The sequence below is a fragment of the Hemicordylus capensis genome, chromosome 5 (genome assembly GCF_027244095.1).
Source record: "Hemicordylus capensis ecotype Gifberg chromosome 5, rHemCap1.1.pri, whole genome shotgun sequence".
Classification (NCBI taxonomy): domain Eukaryota; kingdom Metazoa; phylum Chordata; class Lepidosauria; order Squamata; family Cordylidae; genus Hemicordylus; species Hemicordylus capensis.
The window spans coordinates 217,221,338-217,239,556 of record NC_069661.1 but is presented as its reverse complement, the minus strand read 5'-3'; the positions used below and the strand labels follow the sequence as shown (position 1 = coordinate 217,239,556).

The window sequence follows — 18,219 nt, the reverse complement described above, 5'->3', positions numbered from 1 at the left end:
CTCTCACAGGGCTTCTTCAGCAAAGAATATGAGAAATGTCAGGCAATATTCAAGGCTGTGCACAATTACCCACCTCTGGCCAAAGGAGGAAACTGCAAGAGACTTGTTTTGCCAGGATGGAAGCAAGCCACTTTACAACAATAACTCAAAGCAGGCTATATGAGATTCCCTGATCCCTATAAAGGTTTCTGAATTAGGCTGGCTTGCTGACATTAGTAAATGGACCAAGCAACATATTATGCAACAGATCTGAGACTGGATTTCCCAGTGTTTTTGTTTTTACTTTAAAGCAGCTGTAGAAGACTCCAAATCTGACACTGGGGAAGGAGGTGTTTCCCCTATGCTGTCTTCTGATCTAAATCACTCCTCCTTGCAGTTGCTGGCCCAATGAAGGAAGAAATAAAGGTACTAGTATAATTAGTGTCAGTGAAATTCAATACTGCAGTGATAAACAGGTATACTTGGAAGCAGGTCTCCCTGACTTAAATGGAGTTTGCTTCCAAGTTAGTGTGTTTAAACCAGCTGGCATGATGAGGAAAACTACTCAAAGTAATCTCATTGAGTAATTTTCCTCATGTCAGCTACCATCTTTGGAAAATAAGAATTGCCAGGCAAGAAGAAGGTGAATTTTGTTTTGTAAACTGGATGAGATGGGTTTTTTAAAAAATTAAGCCTCCCATTATACAAATTACTTCCACTGTATGCATTTGAATGAGTTAAAATTCTGGTGGACTAGTACAGTTTGTGGGCTTATCTGCAAGGCTACTAAACATGTTTACTTTGAAGTAAGTCCCACTGATTTCAGATAGGACATTTCTTAGAAGGAGTACATAAGATTGCGGTCTTAGTGCTGTGTGAAGATATTATTTGCTACAGGTATTCAAAACAAATAAGTTTCTGAAGAATTTGCACATATCTGTAGACGAAGGCAAGATGTGGTCCTAGATAGATCAGCCTCAACCCCTGCTCCCTGCCTCTTGCAATAGTGGGATAATAATACTGACCTACTTTTATATAGGAAGATGCTGAAAGGCATCATCTCATACTGCGCGGGAGATGGCAATGGTAAACCGCTCCTGTATTCTACCAAAAACAACCATAGGGCTCTGTGGTCAGCAGGAGCTGACATCAACTCAATGGCACACTTTACTTTACTTACAGTGTGGTGGTAAAGATTACAACAGGCACGTGAGATATTCTGGCTACTCAAGGAAGTGCTATACAAATGTTAGTATTATACAAATGAACTAATGCTGATAGGAGTGAAGATAATGAACTAGAAAGACTAACAGTTTGATCCAGCATAGTATCTACACAGCCGCTTTTTTAAACAATGAAGCTCATATTTCCTGAACTTTCCTATCTTGAAGCTTATTGCTCTTTCTAAATCATGATCCAAACATGCACAGGGATGGATGACATCTGCTCCCTCACCCACTATCATACCTTCTTTTGAGCAATTCTGCCTTGAGATAGAATACCAAAGTCTGAAAACCGCATGCTACTCTTTGGTGTCCCCTTCTGATCTTTCTCTGCAACCAAAGAAAAAGAATGGCTAGTCTTCATCTGAATGGCATTTCATGACACACTGGGCATCCTTGCCCTGCAACTAGTTAACTCAGAGCCTTGGGTTTCTGGTATGCAGATCTTTCAGCTCAGCCAAAAGAAGTGAAGTAGTATCTTTATCCCTTTACATTGCACTCCACAGTGCTCCTGTTGCCTGGTTTCAATGGTACTTTAATACAATCTGGTTGCAAGGTGGATCAAATAGGGCTGCTTCACATGATCGATCTAATGTTGGGTCCACGGAAAACTAGAAATTCCCATAGCATTCTCCCACAGAGTGATTGTGTAAACCCATAAATTATTCCTGATCTCTAGTTGGCAATGTGTCAGCCTGACATGAAGTCAACACTGTTAAGCAGAGTTCAAATCTAAGTTTATAGATCTTGGCTTCGTGTCAGGTTGGCTTCATGTCGGGTTGGTGCATTGCCAACCAGAGATCAGGGGGAAATTCTGGCTTTACACAATTGCTCTATGGGCAATTTACACAGTGCTCTACACTTTACACTTTACACAGTGCTCTATGCGTGCACTGTGGGAATGTCTAGATTCCCATGGAGCCAACATTAGATTGACAATGTGATGCCACCCATAGATTCCAAAGGGAACTATTCACATGTTGTTACCATGCTTGCTGGACCTATGACTACACATGTGCCACAGGGTGTCTGATGTATGAAAGTTATGCATTTTAATATTTTAGACACCACCAACAATATAGGAAGATTACCGTATCCTTCCCTACCCCACCCCCTTTCTCTTCCATTTACAGCTAAATTTAGCTGGAGATGATAGAATAAGCATTTTCTCAAAAGAAATGAATTCCACTGAAAACTTTTTTTTAAAGGGGTTAGAGCAATGGCATAATATTTGCAATCATCATGTGTACCTTTCCCTGTACCTGCCCGTGTCTCTCTTCTGGCTCCCTTCAGTGTTAGCCGCCTCTTCAGCCTCACACCCTCAATCACCTTCAGTGACGAAAATAATAGAGAAAAGTATTAGGCACCAATTTCCTAGGAAGTCTGGGCAGCTTGAATTTATCTTTTGGGGGGCATATTAGGAAAGCATGTCCACACACAGTGGCATTTTTAGTTGCCTATTTTCCAGTTCCTTTTCCCTGGGAACTGTAGTCAAAACCTGAGGATCCCTTGGAAAGCCTGTGTGTGTGTGTGTGTGTGTATTTGGAATTGCCACCGTGACTGAGAAGATGGCAGAGAAAAGCTGTAGTACTTGTATGTTTTGTTTCCATTTAACTCTCACTGCATCTGTTTTAAATTATTGCTACCCACCTTAGGCCTTTGGAACAGGGTATAGAGGCGCTCTTATCCCTGGACTTCGAGGCCGAAGTCCAAGGCCTCCACATCCCCTGGGGGCCCCCAAATCCTCTTTAATCTGTCCTGGGTGGCGTGGTCGCGGCCACACCACGGGCCCACACTGTGCCAGGTGGCCGAGTGCGATTGTGACCTGTACAGGGTGCTTTAGAGATAGAGGGGGGAGTCAGCAAAGTGTTAAGTTGCATGTTGAAATGTTTCTGCTAATGCACTTTTGCATTATATCCTTACATTCTTGTGAGTTCATTTGCTGTTTGTGTCCTCAAACACCCATGTGTTAAAAAATATTGCATGTCATGATGTGTGTAGGGGGATGATGCTTAGCTTGTTGGGGTGGAGTCCAAAGGCCTTTAGATCCAGGCTCCAAAATTACCTAGGTGCATCTCTGTCAGAGTGGACTACAAATTATTATTATTTATTCAATTTCTATATTGCCCTTCCAAAAATCGTTCAGGCGGTTTACACAGAGAAATAATAAATAAATAAGATGGAAATATGGATAAAATAAATTATTTGGGATTGGGAACTAGTTTCTGAAGCAGCTACATGAACTCCAGTGGTTAAAATGTCAACATTAATGGATTTGTACAGTGCCTTTTTGAATAAAATGTTTGCAAGGTGGCTTTCAACATTTTAAAATACAGTGTGTGTGTGTGTGTGTGTGTGTGTGTGTGCGCGCGCGTGTGTGTATGTGTGTAATAAAATATACATTAGGTCTATTTCTCCTCTTTGATCTTTTCTAAAGTTTCTCCCCGCCCCCCCACCAATTGGCTTTTCATTTCTCTGTTGCCCCTCTCTAATCTCTTCTCTGGTTTACAAAAGTCTCCTGTTCATGAGAGGAGAGCTGGTCTTGCGGTAGTAAACATGACTCATCCCCTTAGCTAAGCAGGGTCTGCCCTGGTTGCATTTGAATGGGAGACTACATGTGAGCACTGTAAGATATTCTCCTCAGGGGATGGAGCCACTCTGGGAACAGCATTTAGGTTCAAAATTCCCTCTCTGGCATCTTCAAGATAGGGCTGAGTGAGAGGGATTCCTGCCTGCAACCTTGGAGAAGCCGCTGCCAGTCTGTGTAGGCAATCCTGAGCTAGATAGACCAATGGTATGACTCAGTATATGGCAGCTTCCTATGTTCCTATAAGACTCCAACACAGTGCTCTAATTCAAAATCTAAACTTTGCTTTCTGGTTACATTCAGCCCAAGTTAAACTATTACTACTCATTGATTTCAATGGGAGTATTAGACACATGCTAAATTCTTTCTCATTGAAATAACTTGAGATGTAAAAGTGCCTCACTTTAGTGAGATCATGCCCTTTAATTTCACTTGCTGTGCTTTTTCAATTTGCTCATTGCTTCTGACAGGCTTAAAGGAATATGAACTCCCAGTCATTCCTCTGCACCAGACCTTACTGCAGGCTGATTAGTTAGTATGGTCTGGTCTCACTTCTTTTGTGTGAAATGCTATAGATACAGCCAAATAGGCATCAGTTCCCTGAATATTCAACATCCAGGTTTATCCTTCTTATGCTGTGAACGCCTGTGTGCAAAGAGAGCACACACAAGTTCAAAAGCTTGCAACATTTGCTCATGTTGAGAAGACCAATGTAGCTGCACAAAGGATGGCCTAGACTTCCCCTCCCACTTTTTAAACAAGTTGATTTTCAGTTTATCCAAAAGGTTGATATTTTGCCAAACCATCATCTATGACCTAAAAGTAGTATCAGAACAATGCTCTGAGACTCCTTGCTTAAAATGCTGCAAGATCTCTTGACTCACTACGTCGCTACTGTCAGATCTTTTCATTCCTGGTTCTAACTGGGTGATCTTCTGGTTCACTCTTCGCATGTTGCCAATGGCATATGCTAATGGATTTTGTTAAGGAATATTTTGAAAGCCTTGACAGAAGTATAAGCATTTTCTGCTGCCATTTTTCCATAATTTCTCTTACGTTCTTTTTCTTCTTTATATAACACTATTGTTATTGATGTTTATTGCAGGAATCATTAACAAGACTGGTTGGAATCAAGTCCATTTAGAGATGTGGAGATTACAAGAGGCTGGGTACACTCCATTCCCATTCCCATCTATTCACAAAGAAAGTGCCTCCACTATATTGATATTTCTTTGAAAACACACACAGATCTGTGCACGACTTGTTTTGGGAGGAAGAAAGAGCTACAACTCTGGAAGCCTCCCTTCCTGAGGCCTAGATCTAGCTGCGATGAGGTGGCCAGGGCTACAAAATCTCCTTTTATGGTGTGTATTAAGTCAACTGGTACCTGTACTCATCAAAAATCCACATTTGGTCCATTTTACTGCTAGTCCACCACTGATTTATAGTGTGAATTCACAAATATCATGGAACCTACTTACAAAGTCAGTAACCAACTTCAGACTGCAATTGTCTGAACCCATGCCAAAGCAGGAACCAGAAGTTAACTCAGGGCCTCAAGCCTAGATGTGTAACCAAGATCTGAAAATAGCTTGCCTGCTCATTCTGAAGTGTGTGCTATGTCCAAACCCACACTCTTCATGAACCTCCAGGTGAGTAATCATCCCCTTACAAATAAAAACAGTGGCTGATATGCAGACTAAATTACTTTTGAGCAGTCCTACTGAAATTATGCAGTCCTTTAGAATAATTCCCAAGTCATACTACTGAGTAACTTAGTATGGATGTCAGCCAGTAATAAAAGAAGATACAATAACTATGTCTTTAGATAGCGTTTATTTCTATTTTTCTTGACTGAGGATCTGAGGCTAGGAGATTGTGACTTACAAATTCTTTCCAAATAAAATTGTACCATTGCTTCTTTAAAAGATGAGGTGAAGGAAGCATCAGATAAACTCTTTGGATAGTAAGAGAACCTTTAAACTAAATTAAAAGTAAAATATAAATGTTTCAGTGTATACAAACCATATCTTTATTTAAGACATATGAACAAAGGATACGCTGTGGTTGGTCATCTAATTTGCAATACACAATGCCACTTTTCTTTTCTTGGGATGCTGGTGGCAATGTCAAGAATCCCTTTAAAGGGCTCACAAATGATTTAGTAGTTATAAGTTCCATCTTACCTCTGGTAATAAACTACTGACTCCTAAAAGATGGAAGGGGTACAATATATTTATTAAGAACACATTTCCATACAATTCCCATTATGTTGCTCTCAAAGCACAATTTCTCTTGGACTAGCATTACCAATTATTCCCTTAAGTTTATTTAAACTAGAATATTTCTTTAAGATCTCTCCTGTGATAACAAAAAAGTTATTTGATAAGGAAAGTACAACACCTCCCTCCCCCTATTTCTTAGTGAGATGAAGAAAAGGGTCTCAGGAATATTTTACAAATTCATCTCTATTAATTTGTGGCAACTGCAGCAGCCAACAAAGAGGCAGAAGTAAGGAATTCTAGAAGTTTAGGCATTTCTGGAAGAAATTCTGTGCCTGAAAACTATATAACTTAAGTTTCTGCAGTTCAGTGTTATGGCACAGAGTATGGCACATAGTATCAAAAGTAAAACTTTGTCACGAGTTTTGTCTTTAGTTCTGTCACACCACTGACTTCCCTGTTACTGTAGCTTTCTGTTTCCTTCTAACTTTGGAGAAAGTTAGTTTTAAAAACCGGCCAACATGATGCACAACACAGTGCTAACACTGCCCAGCAGTTGGCACTGCTGTGCTCATGACAAGCAGCTCCGGTGGTGCTGCACAAGCGGGCAGTTGTGCAACTACTTAAAACTATGCACCTGCATATTCTGAATTAAAAGGAAATTCTTGAGGCCTATCAAATGGCTATTAGCCATGGTGGCTAAACAGAACCTCTATGTTCAGAGGCAGTCTAGCTCTGAATATCAGATGCCGGGGGAGCAACAGAGGGAGAGACTCTTTGCCTGCATGTCCCACTTATGGACTTCCCAGAGGCATCTGATTAGCCAGTGTGAGAAACAGGATTCTGGACGGGATGGTCTGATCCGGCAGGACTCTTCTTATGTTGTTATTATGGGCTGCATGCAACACAGAGAATTAGGGCGCCTAATCAGCAGCGGGGAGAGAAGAGGGCAGGATCAAGGCACTAACTTCCAGATGTGGGACCTTGTTTGTTAATTGGCAGCTTCAAGCCGTGCTCTCCCTACAAGGGCGAAAACCAGCCCTGTCCCACCACCGATGCCCCAGAGCCTTCGGCCGGAATACGTCAGGCCCCCGATTAGCTTTTCGCCTGTTCTTGAGCGTTCTTCTGTCACCGTGGCAACCACGCGGCGCAAACCATTGTTTTCTTGGATGTTTACTGATTTCTGTAGGCTGCCGTTAGCCTCTTGCTATTACAAGATAATTCTACAGGTGGCAGAGTGATTTCTTCGCAGGCACAGTCGCTGAGGAATAGTATTATTCGAGTAAGAGGCTTGTTCTGGTGCAGTTTATCTGTCATCGCGCCCCCCCCAATTTTATATCAATGGTACGACCCGCTTGCGACGCTGTCCTTCGCTCTTCCCTTTCTACCGATTTGGGACGCGACCATTTCACGAAGGGAAAAGGGAAGAATGCTTTCTAATCTCGGTTCTGTTCTCTTAAGCTTCCTCCGGGTAGGCGCATCATATTAATTTTCAACAGTTTAGTAAGACGACGTCATGTCACGCATTCCGTTTAAAATGCTAAATGTACACCGTCTCCTCTTATGGCTTGTGATGGATTTCTGTGATCCTCTCCTCGAGGTGGTACCGTCTGTTGCTCCCGCAAGCCCACTCATGCCCCGGCTACAGCAAGTTGTGAAGTTCCAAAGCGTTGGGTGAGAGTGCGTCTGCGCAGACTGCTGTCGAAGGCCCTAAAGAGGTATTGTATTGAGGTGCGTTGTGCAGGAGAGATGTGACAAGACTCCCCAGTCGGGGAGTGTGTTGGGGAGAGACTAGCCACGTGTTGAATTTAGCGAGAGGCCGTCGGCGGGTCTCCTATCCGGTCCTGTTCATTGTGCTGGTGTTCATTTGCTCCACGGGAACAACAGATTCAGAACAGGAGGTTCTCCCAAAACTAGAGCCAGACAGGATTTTGCTCAATGCAGAGTTATTCCAAGAGTTTTCTTCCGGAATGACTTTATCTAGGTTAAAATTCTTGGCATTTGGACTATGGCTAGGATTGCCACTTGTAGGACTCCTGGGTTTTTAATGAAATTATCTGACAGGTAGAATTTCAACAGGCACAACTACTCCATCATGGAGATGTGATGGGGACATGTACCTGTCGAATTTCTGCCTAGCAGGCATCTGGCAAAAGTAATTTGTGTGACTGTGTGTGGCAAAGGGAGGGAGAAAATAGAAGCATCAGGCTTCAAAGCTATTTGGTGAATGGATCGTGTCGGCTCACTATAGTTATTTGATTCTAGCTGGGAGGATAGGCGTGAGCTGGGAATGTCTTCTGTAAGGAACCGTTCCTTTCATGAGGATTTAAGATCTCATGCATGATCATAATACTGCTCAGGATTACCCAGTTAAATCTCAGGCCTTACCTATGGGAAGTGGGAATTGCATTAAATTCTATTTAACTTGGTTCTAAGTCAGATTCATTATAAGGAAGGTGTTGTGGCACATAGCTATTTGATATTCATGCAGTAATGAAGAGTGAAAATAATAGGCTGTATAATATTGTTATTTAAATGGTGTTTCTCAGGTGCACAACTGACTTGTCCTAAATCATGAGAATGCAGATTAAGCAGTTCCCTGGCCTGAGGTTTTCAGCATGTGATGGCTACTAGTGAGGGATAATTTTAGATTTAAAGACAGCACCTGTTTTGTATTTTTCTGTTCTTTCCATTCTCTTCAATGTTTATTCTCAACCCAAGGGGATTAGGCAAAGACCAAACAAAGCCCATAGTAGAAATGTGTTGTTAATAATAAACACATTTATTAATAACTTCTTTTAAAAGAGTTGGAGAGAGGAAGCTGAAAATTGTTTGTCTGTTTTCCAAATCCAGGAGGGTTAGAAGCTCACTTTTGAAAAATGACAGTTGACAGTTTCATGTTTATGATGTTGGGGCCAAGGATCACTGCTTCCCAGGCCATGCATTGTGCAGCTCCTTCTGTTGCACTTTTTGGGGTGGGGGCGGGTGGGATTAAGAGACGAAGTGGCAGTTCTGATCTTTGTTTCTTTTGCTTCTCCCTCAAGCACCCAGAGCAAAGCTGACAGTCTGCTTTCAGGCTGAGAAAGCGATGCCACTCTTTGGGAACACGTTCAGTCCAAAGAAGACCCCACCTAGGAAATCGGCCTCACTTTCCAATCTGCACTCGGTAGGTTCTGAAAACTAGAAAGGGGCGGGCAGGGATGATAATATATTTAATCAAAGTGTCAGCCACAGCCAGTCCAAAATATTAGCAGGTGTATGTATGAGGGCACAGCCACTTACAAAATGGCTGCTCAGAGGGACAGAACCTGTCACCATTACCTGGTCCATCCCATGAACTACAGTATACATTGGAATGACCTCTACATATTGTAGATCAGAGATTCAAATATCACTCTCACCTAAAAACTTGCCAGGAGAGCTAAGCAAATGCCTGATTACAGGCAACCCATTAAATACTTCCTATTTTATAGGTGAGAATCATTGAGGCTGAGAGACAAGTTATTAATTCACCCACCCCTCCAGGGGCATGGTGGGGGAGGTGTGCTTTAAATGTCCCACTTTCAGACTCTTACTCTGAATTTCTCTGAATGGAAAGTCTGAATCGGACTCTTTACTGTATAATTATTCTTAATTTTCTAAGGCTTCCAGTTGGAGCCTTTTTTATATTGCTAGTAAAAAAAGAAATGACATATATATTCAACACGTTAGTGTGTACCACTATCCAGAGTTTTGTGGGGGGGAAATCCTGGATAAGGTAGACTAGAGACACATCTCTGGAATATCCCGCTCCTCTCTGTTCATCCCCAGATAGTGAGGGAAAGGTACTTTGCACGTATTCAGAGACACTTTTATCTTTACAAAACTTCCTTACAGGCTTCATTCTTTGGGATGGAGATGACTAGATATCTCTATAACTGATAATGAATCATTAGAATTATTAATCTCAGCAGTTTCACTCCTGGCACTGCTGTCTAAGCCATGTTATTCCAATCATTCCTACTCAGCTTTGGAGCCACCAGTATTGCCTTGAGATCTGGGTAGTGCCTAGCATTTGATTGTAGGGATGTGCACGAACCTGTTCTGCATTCTATTCCTAGAACGCCGAAGAGGTTCGGAACCCCGCATTCGAACTGGTTCGAATGTGAGGGTGGGTACACCTTTAAGGCAGGGTTGCCAGAGAGCTTTTTAAGAGCCAAATTCTGGGTTACGGCCCCTATTTCACACGAGTATAACCCTCAGGTTCTGGCAACAGTGCTTTAAGGATGGAGGAGGGTGCACTCCCCCCTCCAGCACTCCCTTGAAAACCAGACCGGCGGGCGGCAGAGTACCTCCCTGCCACCCTGTCCCCTCTTCGGTCTGGAAGTGGCCAGGTGCACACATGATGTGCCCACACTACTTCCGATCACTTCCAGACTGAAGAAGGGAAGGGGTGGCAGGGAGGTACTCTGCCGCCCTGCTGGTCCAGTTTTCAAGGGAGTGCTGGCGGGGGAAATGCGATGGGGGGTGGGGGGAGAGTGCACCCTCCCCCATCCTTAACCGCCGCCTTTGAACCAGCCCGCACTGGTTCCATGCACATCCCTATTTGATTGCAGGAGGAAATGAATTTCAGGACACTGCTGAAAAAGGGGCATGATGAGGTTACCCTTCCAGAGGGTCCTGGTTGCTTTTGTCTGGTACGGCCTGTGCTTTGCCTGTCAAAATCTCTGTCAGGAATGTTAAGTGCCTACTTGGGAGAGACTGATGAGCACCTCTAGCCAGGGCTGGCCTCAGGTTTTTGTGGGTCCCAAGCCCGTTCTTCTCTTTTCCTTTCTTCCCAACAAACTGTCTCCTTTTTGCACATACTGTGTGTGTCCATCCATGCACACGAAAGTCGACAATGGGGCCTGACTACTGGCTTGAGCAGGTTGGCAAGCAGGCTCAAGAACTGTTTAAGAGGACAGGGGAGCCTATTTGAGACTGGAGCCAGCTTGGAAAGGAAAGGAAGTGTCCGAGTTGCTGGAGGCTGTTGGAACTGTGGGCCCAAGCCTGTGTGTTATTGGGCTGGGATCAGAACCCTCCTCTTCCTCTATGTGCATGTGCTTACACACATGCATGGGGGGGGGGGAATCAGAGAAAAAAGTGGAGATGATTGTGTACACTAAAAAAGTGGAGATGATTGTGTACACTACACAATACCCATCGCATTGTGTACACCTAGTTCTGGGGTGAGCATTCAACTCACCCCAGAACTAGGGTATCCTGTTACATTTCCGATGATGATGATTTTATTTATCTAATATATTTATAACGTGCCTTTCAGAGACATGCTTCCATAAATGAGTATACACAATAGGAAAATGAATTTCACAACATTAAAGTGAAGCAATACAATTAAAACAATAAATAAAAATTAGAAACAACACAGCCCCAAATCTTCTTTCTTTAAAACCAGAGAAATACTCAGACAGTTATTAAAAGCTTTGCGGAAGAGTAGTGTCTTTACAAGTCACTTAAAATCTGCGAGGGCTGGAGCATGGCAAATATCCCCAGCAAGGGAGTTCTAGAACTATGGTACCACCACTGAGAAAACCCTGTCCCTGTCCCAGTCAAATCTGAGTCAATGGTGGGCCAAAGAACCGGACCTGAAATGTTGGCCTTGAAGCTTGGGTAGGTTCCTATGGGTGCAGGTTCTTATGGTCCTTAAGGTAATCGGGCTTTAATTAAGGTAACCAAGCCTCAATTGTTCAGTGGTTTAAAGGCAATAACAAACAGAGCAGAATACTTACACATATTTTAATGATTATGAGAAACCTAATAAAACACCATGCCTTTCACCTATTCTGGATTCTCCTCTTATTAGTCCAGAATATATATATATATATATATATATATATATATATATATATAGTTTATATAATTTATTCTACAAGAAACAAGAAGCTATGCAGGGCACTGAAGCATCACCCTTGACCACAGAAAGGCTTACTGAGTCCATTGTTGGAGTCAGATTTCGGCAAACATTCCCAATAGAAATTCAAACTTATCTTTATAGGTACAAGGACTAGTAACTTGCTTTTAAAAAATAAATAAAACTGAAGTTCTCTAAACTGTGTTTCTGCATCTGATATTGAATTCTGCACAATATCTGTGTATATGTGATTCCTTCTGCAGGGTTGCATTGCAAAGTGATGGAGGCATTGATCTTTTGGAATGTTGGGCACCTACAGGGCCTTGCAAGCCATATAATATATATTTTATCCATTTAAAGCACACAATAAGTTCTAAATACTCAAGAAATATTGAAACTTTGATGACTGAGAAAGTGTGAGGTACTGTTTGTTGGTAGGTCCACAAATAAGATGAATATTTTTCAGCTCTGCAGACAGGATCATTTCTGCAAGTAGAATGAATATTTTTGTGCTTTGGAAATACTGATTTAGCATATTTTGTTAAAAAGTTCATAACAAGAAGATGGAGGGCATTTTGATAGAATGACAGTGTGAAGTCCTTAGGAAAAAATGTTGAGTCAACATTCTTTCTACAGCTGGATAGATCTACCCGCGAGATTGAGCTTGGCTTGGACTATGGCACTCCTGCCATGACCCTTGCCGGACAGAGCCTGAAGTTTGAGAATGGCCAGTGGATAACAGGTGAGAGAGAGCATTAGGCCCATTGGCCAGTGTGTTATAACATTCTTAGCCAGGGTAGCATCCAGTGCTTAGGAGGACATAGCCCTAATCTGGCAATGTCCCCAAGGCACACTGAGTTGAGTCTCTACTTCCACTGTCACCAGGGGTGAAGCTATAATTGAACAAGATAGGACAAATGTCCCTGGGCCCTAAGGGAGTGGGCTGCACTGCATGAGGAGTGTGTGCTATTTGCATTAGGGATGTGCCCAGAACCGTTCTGGAGGCGGCGGGGGTGTTCTCTTAAGGGTGGTGGAGGGTGCACTTACCCCTCCCGCCCCATTTCCCCTGCCTGCACTCCGTTGTATCAAAGCCCCTTGGGGCAGCAGTGTACCTCCTTGCCGTCCTCGGCTGGAAGTACTGGGTGCGTGTGCGTGTCTGTCTGCCATACATGCACGCAGTGGGCGCATGCGCACCCGGTACTTCTGTCCGGGGTCAGCAATGGGGTGGCAGGGAGGTGCACTGCCGCCCCGAGGGGCTTTCATACAATGGAGCGCCGGCGGGGGAAATGCGGCGGGAAGGGTAAGTGCACCCTCCCCTGCCCTTAAGGGAACACCCCCGCCTCCTCCAAAAGCCGAAATGGCCCTGGTGGCCGAAACATTTCAGAGGCCTCAATAATGGCCTCCGAAACGTTTTGGGCTCAAGCCTAATTTGCATAAGAGTGAGAGAGAGGACATGCTGGGAATATTTTGTTTGTCACCAAGTTCTTACTGTTCTTCTGAAGCAAAGTCATGGATGGGGGGAGAAGAAGGTGGGGGACAAGGGGTGAGGCAGGGACCCACCTTCACTTTTTGTCCCAGGGCCTACTCCAACCTTGCTACTCCCCTGACTATCGTAGTGCCTAGTGGAGAGGAAATGATCTCATCGCTGGCTGTTGGGTCTAAAGGGTTTTGATTATAGCTTCTGAAATATTCTTCAGTACTTGGTCCTTTCCAATGGGAGGGCCTCAGGGAGGCCAAGGGCTTCCCTCTTCTTCACCACTGGTTTCTCCTTGATTTACCTTCAGAAGCACTGTGTGGGTGGGGCATGTATATTCAGTATATTCTTGGTGCCACATCATTGTTAGGCTGGCATGTTTACTTCTTAGTTAAATACAGAGCCTCTGGAGGGCCCCAGGTAGTGTGGTATTGACACATTGGCCATTGTAGTGCATGTGGCTTCTAGCACCAGTCTCTTTGTTCCGCCTTAGATTCATTAGGAGGCAGCGGGGACCGCAGGGAGACCCAGCGCCTTCGCAAACGGAACCAGCAGCTGGAGGAAGAGAACAATCTCCTACGGCTGAAAGTGGATCTTTTGTTGGATATGGTGAGACTGGGGTGATTCATTTGCATCAAAATATTGACATTTATATTAATATGCCTTCCTAGAGGAGAATTAGGAAATTGGGACTTTGAGATGGAGGCCAGCCTGTGAGTTCATGTCTGAGCAGGGATTCAAACCTAGGTCTCCATCGCAAACTCTGTGCCGCACCAGACTGCGGCAGATCGTGAGTTCACACCACCTCCCACAAGTCTGGTGCCAGGGGAAATGTCAGGAACCAGAAGTGTGTGGGCTCCTGGTGGGTGTGTCATCTGCCACACTCAGGTCCATAGCCTTTTGCCTGACATTCTTCACCCAACTTCAGATAGTACCAGTTGCAGGGGAATAACAGCAGGAGAGAGGGCATGCCCTCAACTCCTGCCTGTAGGCTTCCAGCGGCATCTGGTGGGCCACTGTGTGAAACTAGATGGGCCTTGGGCCTGATCCAGCAGGGCTGTTCTTATGTTCTTATGTTAGATGTTGGTTACAGAAGGGTGAATGTTGACCAAAAGACTCAGGGACTGGACTTGGCCAGGTTCAAATGAGGCACCTTCCAGGAGCAGACACTCCCAGCTCCTGGCAATTTCCTGGGCACCAGATTGGTAATGGAACGTGTGAACCTGCCCTATGTCTTTCCTCCTGAGTCCTTGAAAACACTGGTTCTTTAGGATGCTAGCAATACATCCAAACATACATCCTATTATCCTTTGCAGAAATCCTGCCCCAAAGTTAGGTGGGTAGTTCTGACTGATGAATTATCCAGATGTGTATACAAGTATTTGCTGAAAATGGCCTCTGAGCAGTGGCTCTCAGGCTATGTTCCTGGGAACCAGGGATGTAGGGAGCTCTCCAGCAGCCATGGGACAAGCTCTTGCCCACAGCCCCCTTCTCCTTACTGTTTTGTGCATGTGCATGAGCGTGCTCCATCCACACCCCTACGCATGATGTCATATGCAGGTGGCTTGGCCACTATCAGCAAGATGGGTCGTGCTGCCCTTCTGCTGCTCCCAGTCAGCACTTTGTTCACGCTCTGTCTGGGTGCTTTCTTTCTCTGCTCGGAGGAGGAAGAGAAAGAAGTATTCAGTAATATGTAGGCCATTCCTCCCAATAGTGGCTACAGGCATTGCCGGCGGTGAAGGGAGTGGATGGACTAGCTTCTGGTGGTCCCTGGATGGAGCAAATGTTGATGGGGGGAGAGCCTTGGCGGCCCCTGGAGTTGCGGCGGCAGGGAGCCTCTGGCAGACCCTAAAAATGCTCGGGGTGGCACAGTGGCCCAAGGACGGCTGTCCCCCTGTGCCTTACTCCTGCTGGGAACCCTGACACTGCTTTATGAAGAAATAGGTAATGGCAGAGAAACAACTACTCAGAAAGCAGCTTATCCACCATTGTTGATCTCTCCCTTCAATGTATAACTACATAGAAGTGTTGGATGCATTCTGGGGAAGCTTTTAGGGCACAGATTGGCTGGCAGGCGGCCCATCAGGCTTGGCCACTGTTCCACATTAAGTCCCAGGACAATTCCCCGAATCCATTATAAGTTGGTAGACAAACTGGTGTAGGAAGGGTTTCTTCGGGATGGAGTTTGAAATCTACTGCCTTAGAGAGAAGCTAAGACTGCAATCCTAAGCACACTTAGCCTCACTGAATACAGTGGGAGTTGCTTCTGGAGTAAATATGCATAGGATTGTGCTGTAAATGTCCTGTGATATTAGTCTGCCAGCACAGTTGGTGTTGCACCATGGGAACTGTTCTTTCACTGCCATTCCTGCCTTTCCTCTTCAGCTCTCCGAGACAACTGCAGAGTCCCATCTCATGGAGAAGGAGCTGGAGGAACTGAAAAATTACAGCCGAAGGAGGAAGTGAACAGGAAATGAAGGTGTGTAGGAAACGAGGGAGGAAAGAGGAGGGGGGTTGAGTTAAAAACAGTCACTGCCCAGAACTGATGAAGCTACATCAATTGATTTAGAGTCCGTGTGAAAAGCAGGGAGTTCCTACTTTCCACTTTTGAATCTGGCTTGCAGCAGGTTAATGTGGCACATCAGCCAGTGTCCTGCAGCACACTGGTTGGGAAATGCTGCTCTAGCCATAATGCTAGAGTATTTTGTAGAGAATGACCAACATCCAGACTTGCATCATGCTTAGGGGTATAGCAAGTTTGGAAGTGGGCTTAGTGCAGGATTTAAGGCCCTGCACCCATCCGCCTGCCGGCCGCCTTCACTGCCACCGCTACCCGTGAGCCCAGCAGCCTGTATGCCAGTGTACTCGATGATGTCACCAAGCCAGCATGTAGGCACAGTGATGTTATCAGGTTGATGCCAGTGCATGGACACAGCTGCAGCAAAGGTGGCTGAGTGGGCAGTGGCAAAGGCTGTTTGGATCATGGGTAGTGGAGCACCCCATACAAGGGGGGCATGCAGGGGAGGCAGCTGGCAGGTCAGTGATGGCCCCAGTGCAGCCTCTCCCCCTATCACTGTTATTCCTATGCCCCAATCATGCTTGTAGAAATGCAAGGTGCTTGTAAGCAGTCTGGAATATCTCAGCATCTCTTCCTAAAGGTGTCTGCTGCTATGCAGTTTACAGTCACCTTGAATATCAATGACACTTATTTTAAAGCCATCAGACACAATTTAAGGATATGGCTGGAAAGTCTGAGCCCTTGTATAGAGTCTTCCCCGCCACCCACCCCCTATTGTTCATTCTCCCCACTGTATTGCTGCATCAGTACAGATTTAAACCCTTCATTGAACAGCTGATTCTCTTCCATTCTGTTCCTGCCCTTGTTCCTGCCCCTCTGGATGGGGCGGTTTATAAATGTAATAAGTAATAAATAAATAGCCAATTGAAACAATTAAATGGGGTTCAGTTATAATCCCATCATGAGATCTAGGTGCATTTCACTTTTAGATTTTGACTTCATAAAAACATTTTCTTTCTTCTCCTTTTCAGGTATTTATTATTTTTGTACAACCATCACCTTCCTTTATGCCATGGTAAGGTAGAATGTTGGGCAAATATTCTGTAAATCTATTTTTGTACTTTTAAAATAAAGTTGGATCAAAGTTCTATTGCCTCAGGGTAGGCTTGTACATTTGCTTTATTATATAATCTATTACATTACTGTCTTCTTAGATTATGTCATAGTCAGTTAAGAAAAAAGCTGTTTGGCCCTCTCCAAGAATAACTCTCAAGAAAAGTATAATCCCTACAAAATTAAAAAAACCCTAAAATGAATGCAAACAATGAGTCACACTTAAAAATGTGTGTTCAGTTCAGGTTCATCAGTATTTTTTTACTCTCTGGTTCAGTTTTGGTTCAGGTGCTAGCTTTAAAATTGTCCCCTTAATCTGAGTCAGGTCCAGGTCCATCTGGCTCAGTATTGTCTACAACAGGCCTGCTCAACTTAGCCCCCCAGGTGTTTTTGAACTACAACTCCCATAATCCTCAGTCACAGTGACCAATACCCAGGGATTATGGGAATTGTAGGCCAACATCTGCAGGATGGCCGAAGTTGAGCAGCCCTGGTCTACAGTGATATGGACTGGCAGCAGCTCTCTAATTTTTCAGGTAAGTCTTTCTACCCTACCTGGAGATGCCAATGCCAGGGACTGAACCTGGGTTCTTCTGTGTGCAAAGCAGATGCTCTGCCCCTGAGCTACAGCCCCATTGGTGGTGTGTGTGTCCATTTGGAGAGCAGAATAAGGCACCACAAGACATTGTCAGGGCCAACATGAAGAACAGAATTGGCCAGAGCCAGACTTCAACAACATGGGTACATCTTACGCCTCCAGACCATGCCCTTCACCATCCTTAGTGTTTCCAGCCAGGAGTGCAGGTAGGACAACGGGGACAATCCCGTGCTTGGCATTTCAAGAGAGCTGCTGCCAGTCAGGGTAGCTGCTGAGGTATTAACGAAGATTACTGATAATCAGCAAATGGTGATAAGGCCGCGCAGGATTGTAGATCCCATTTATATATTCAGTTTCAGGTCTGGAACCATCTTGGAAGGAACAGGCACCGTTTCTAATACTTCAACCAGATAAAAGCTGCAGCCTTTTTTGTTCCTCTTATTCAAAGCTTTCCATACTACATACAAGAATGAAGCCGGGGGTGAGGTCAAGGAATCTGCTGGTGAACATTAAGATATATTTTGAGTAAAACTGAAGCAGATTTGTTTATATTTACATAATTATTTTTAAATGAGTGCAATTTCTACACAGGCAGTAAAACAATCTACACAATAT

General features: G+C 44.3%; 2 protein-coding genes across 10 annotated transcripts in view; one reads left to right on the top strand and one right to left on the bottom strand.

The window, feature by feature from the left end:
• The window catches only part of FAM227A (family with sequence similarity 227 member A), a 25,828-nt gene extending 18,161 nt beyond the window's left edge, over positions 1 to 7,667 (bottom strand). For 3 of the 5 annotated variants that reach the window (XM_053255892.1, XM_053255894.1, XM_053255895.1), the window contains exons 1-5: positions 6,980 to 7,666; positions 5,850 to 5,998; positions 4,674 to 4,759; positions 2,453 to 2,531; positions 1,447 to 1,532 (exon numbers count right to left, since the gene is read on the bottom strand). In XM_053255892.1, the coding sequence (XP_053111867.1) occupies positions 1,447 to 1,532; positions 2,453 to 2,531; positions 4,674 to 4,759; positions 5,850 to 5,970 (372 nt within the window). In that variant the 5' untranslated portion in view covers positions 5,971 to 5,998; positions 6,980 to 7,666. Of the gene's footprint in view, positions 1 to 1,446; positions 1,533 to 2,452; positions 2,532 to 4,673; positions 4,760 to 5,849; positions 5,999 to 6,979 lie in introns of all 5 variants that reach the window. The other 2 variants (XM_053255893.1, XM_053255891.1) reach the window with 2 other exon arrangements.
• On the top strand, positions 7,420 to 18,219 carry CBY1 (chibby family member 1, beta catenin antagonist). 5 transcript variants are annotated; one of them, XM_053255900.1, is made up of 6 exons: positions 7,420 to 7,742; positions 9,056 to 9,177; positions 12,538 to 12,643; positions 13,869 to 13,984; positions 15,761 to 15,854; positions 17,958 to 18,219. In XM_053255900.1, the coding sequence occupies exons 2-5, from the start codon at positions 9,100 to 9,102 to the stop codon at positions 15,839 to 15,841; spliced, it is 381 nt and encodes a 126-aa protein (XP_053111875.1). In that variant the 5' UTR covers positions 7,420 to 7,742; positions 9,056 to 9,099; the 3' UTR covers positions 15,842 to 15,854; positions 17,958 to 18,219. The 5 variants fall into 5 exon arrangements, with proteins under 5 accessions (XP_053111875.1, XP_053111872.1, XP_053111871.1 ...); XM_053255897.1 differs by lacking the exon at positions 17,958 to 18,219 and adding an exon at positions 16,925 to 17,041 and having other exon boundaries at positions 7,423 to 7,729; XM_053255896.1 differs by lacking the exon at positions 17,958 to 18,219 and adding an exon at positions 16,925 to 17,041 and having other exon boundaries at positions 7,423 to 7,742.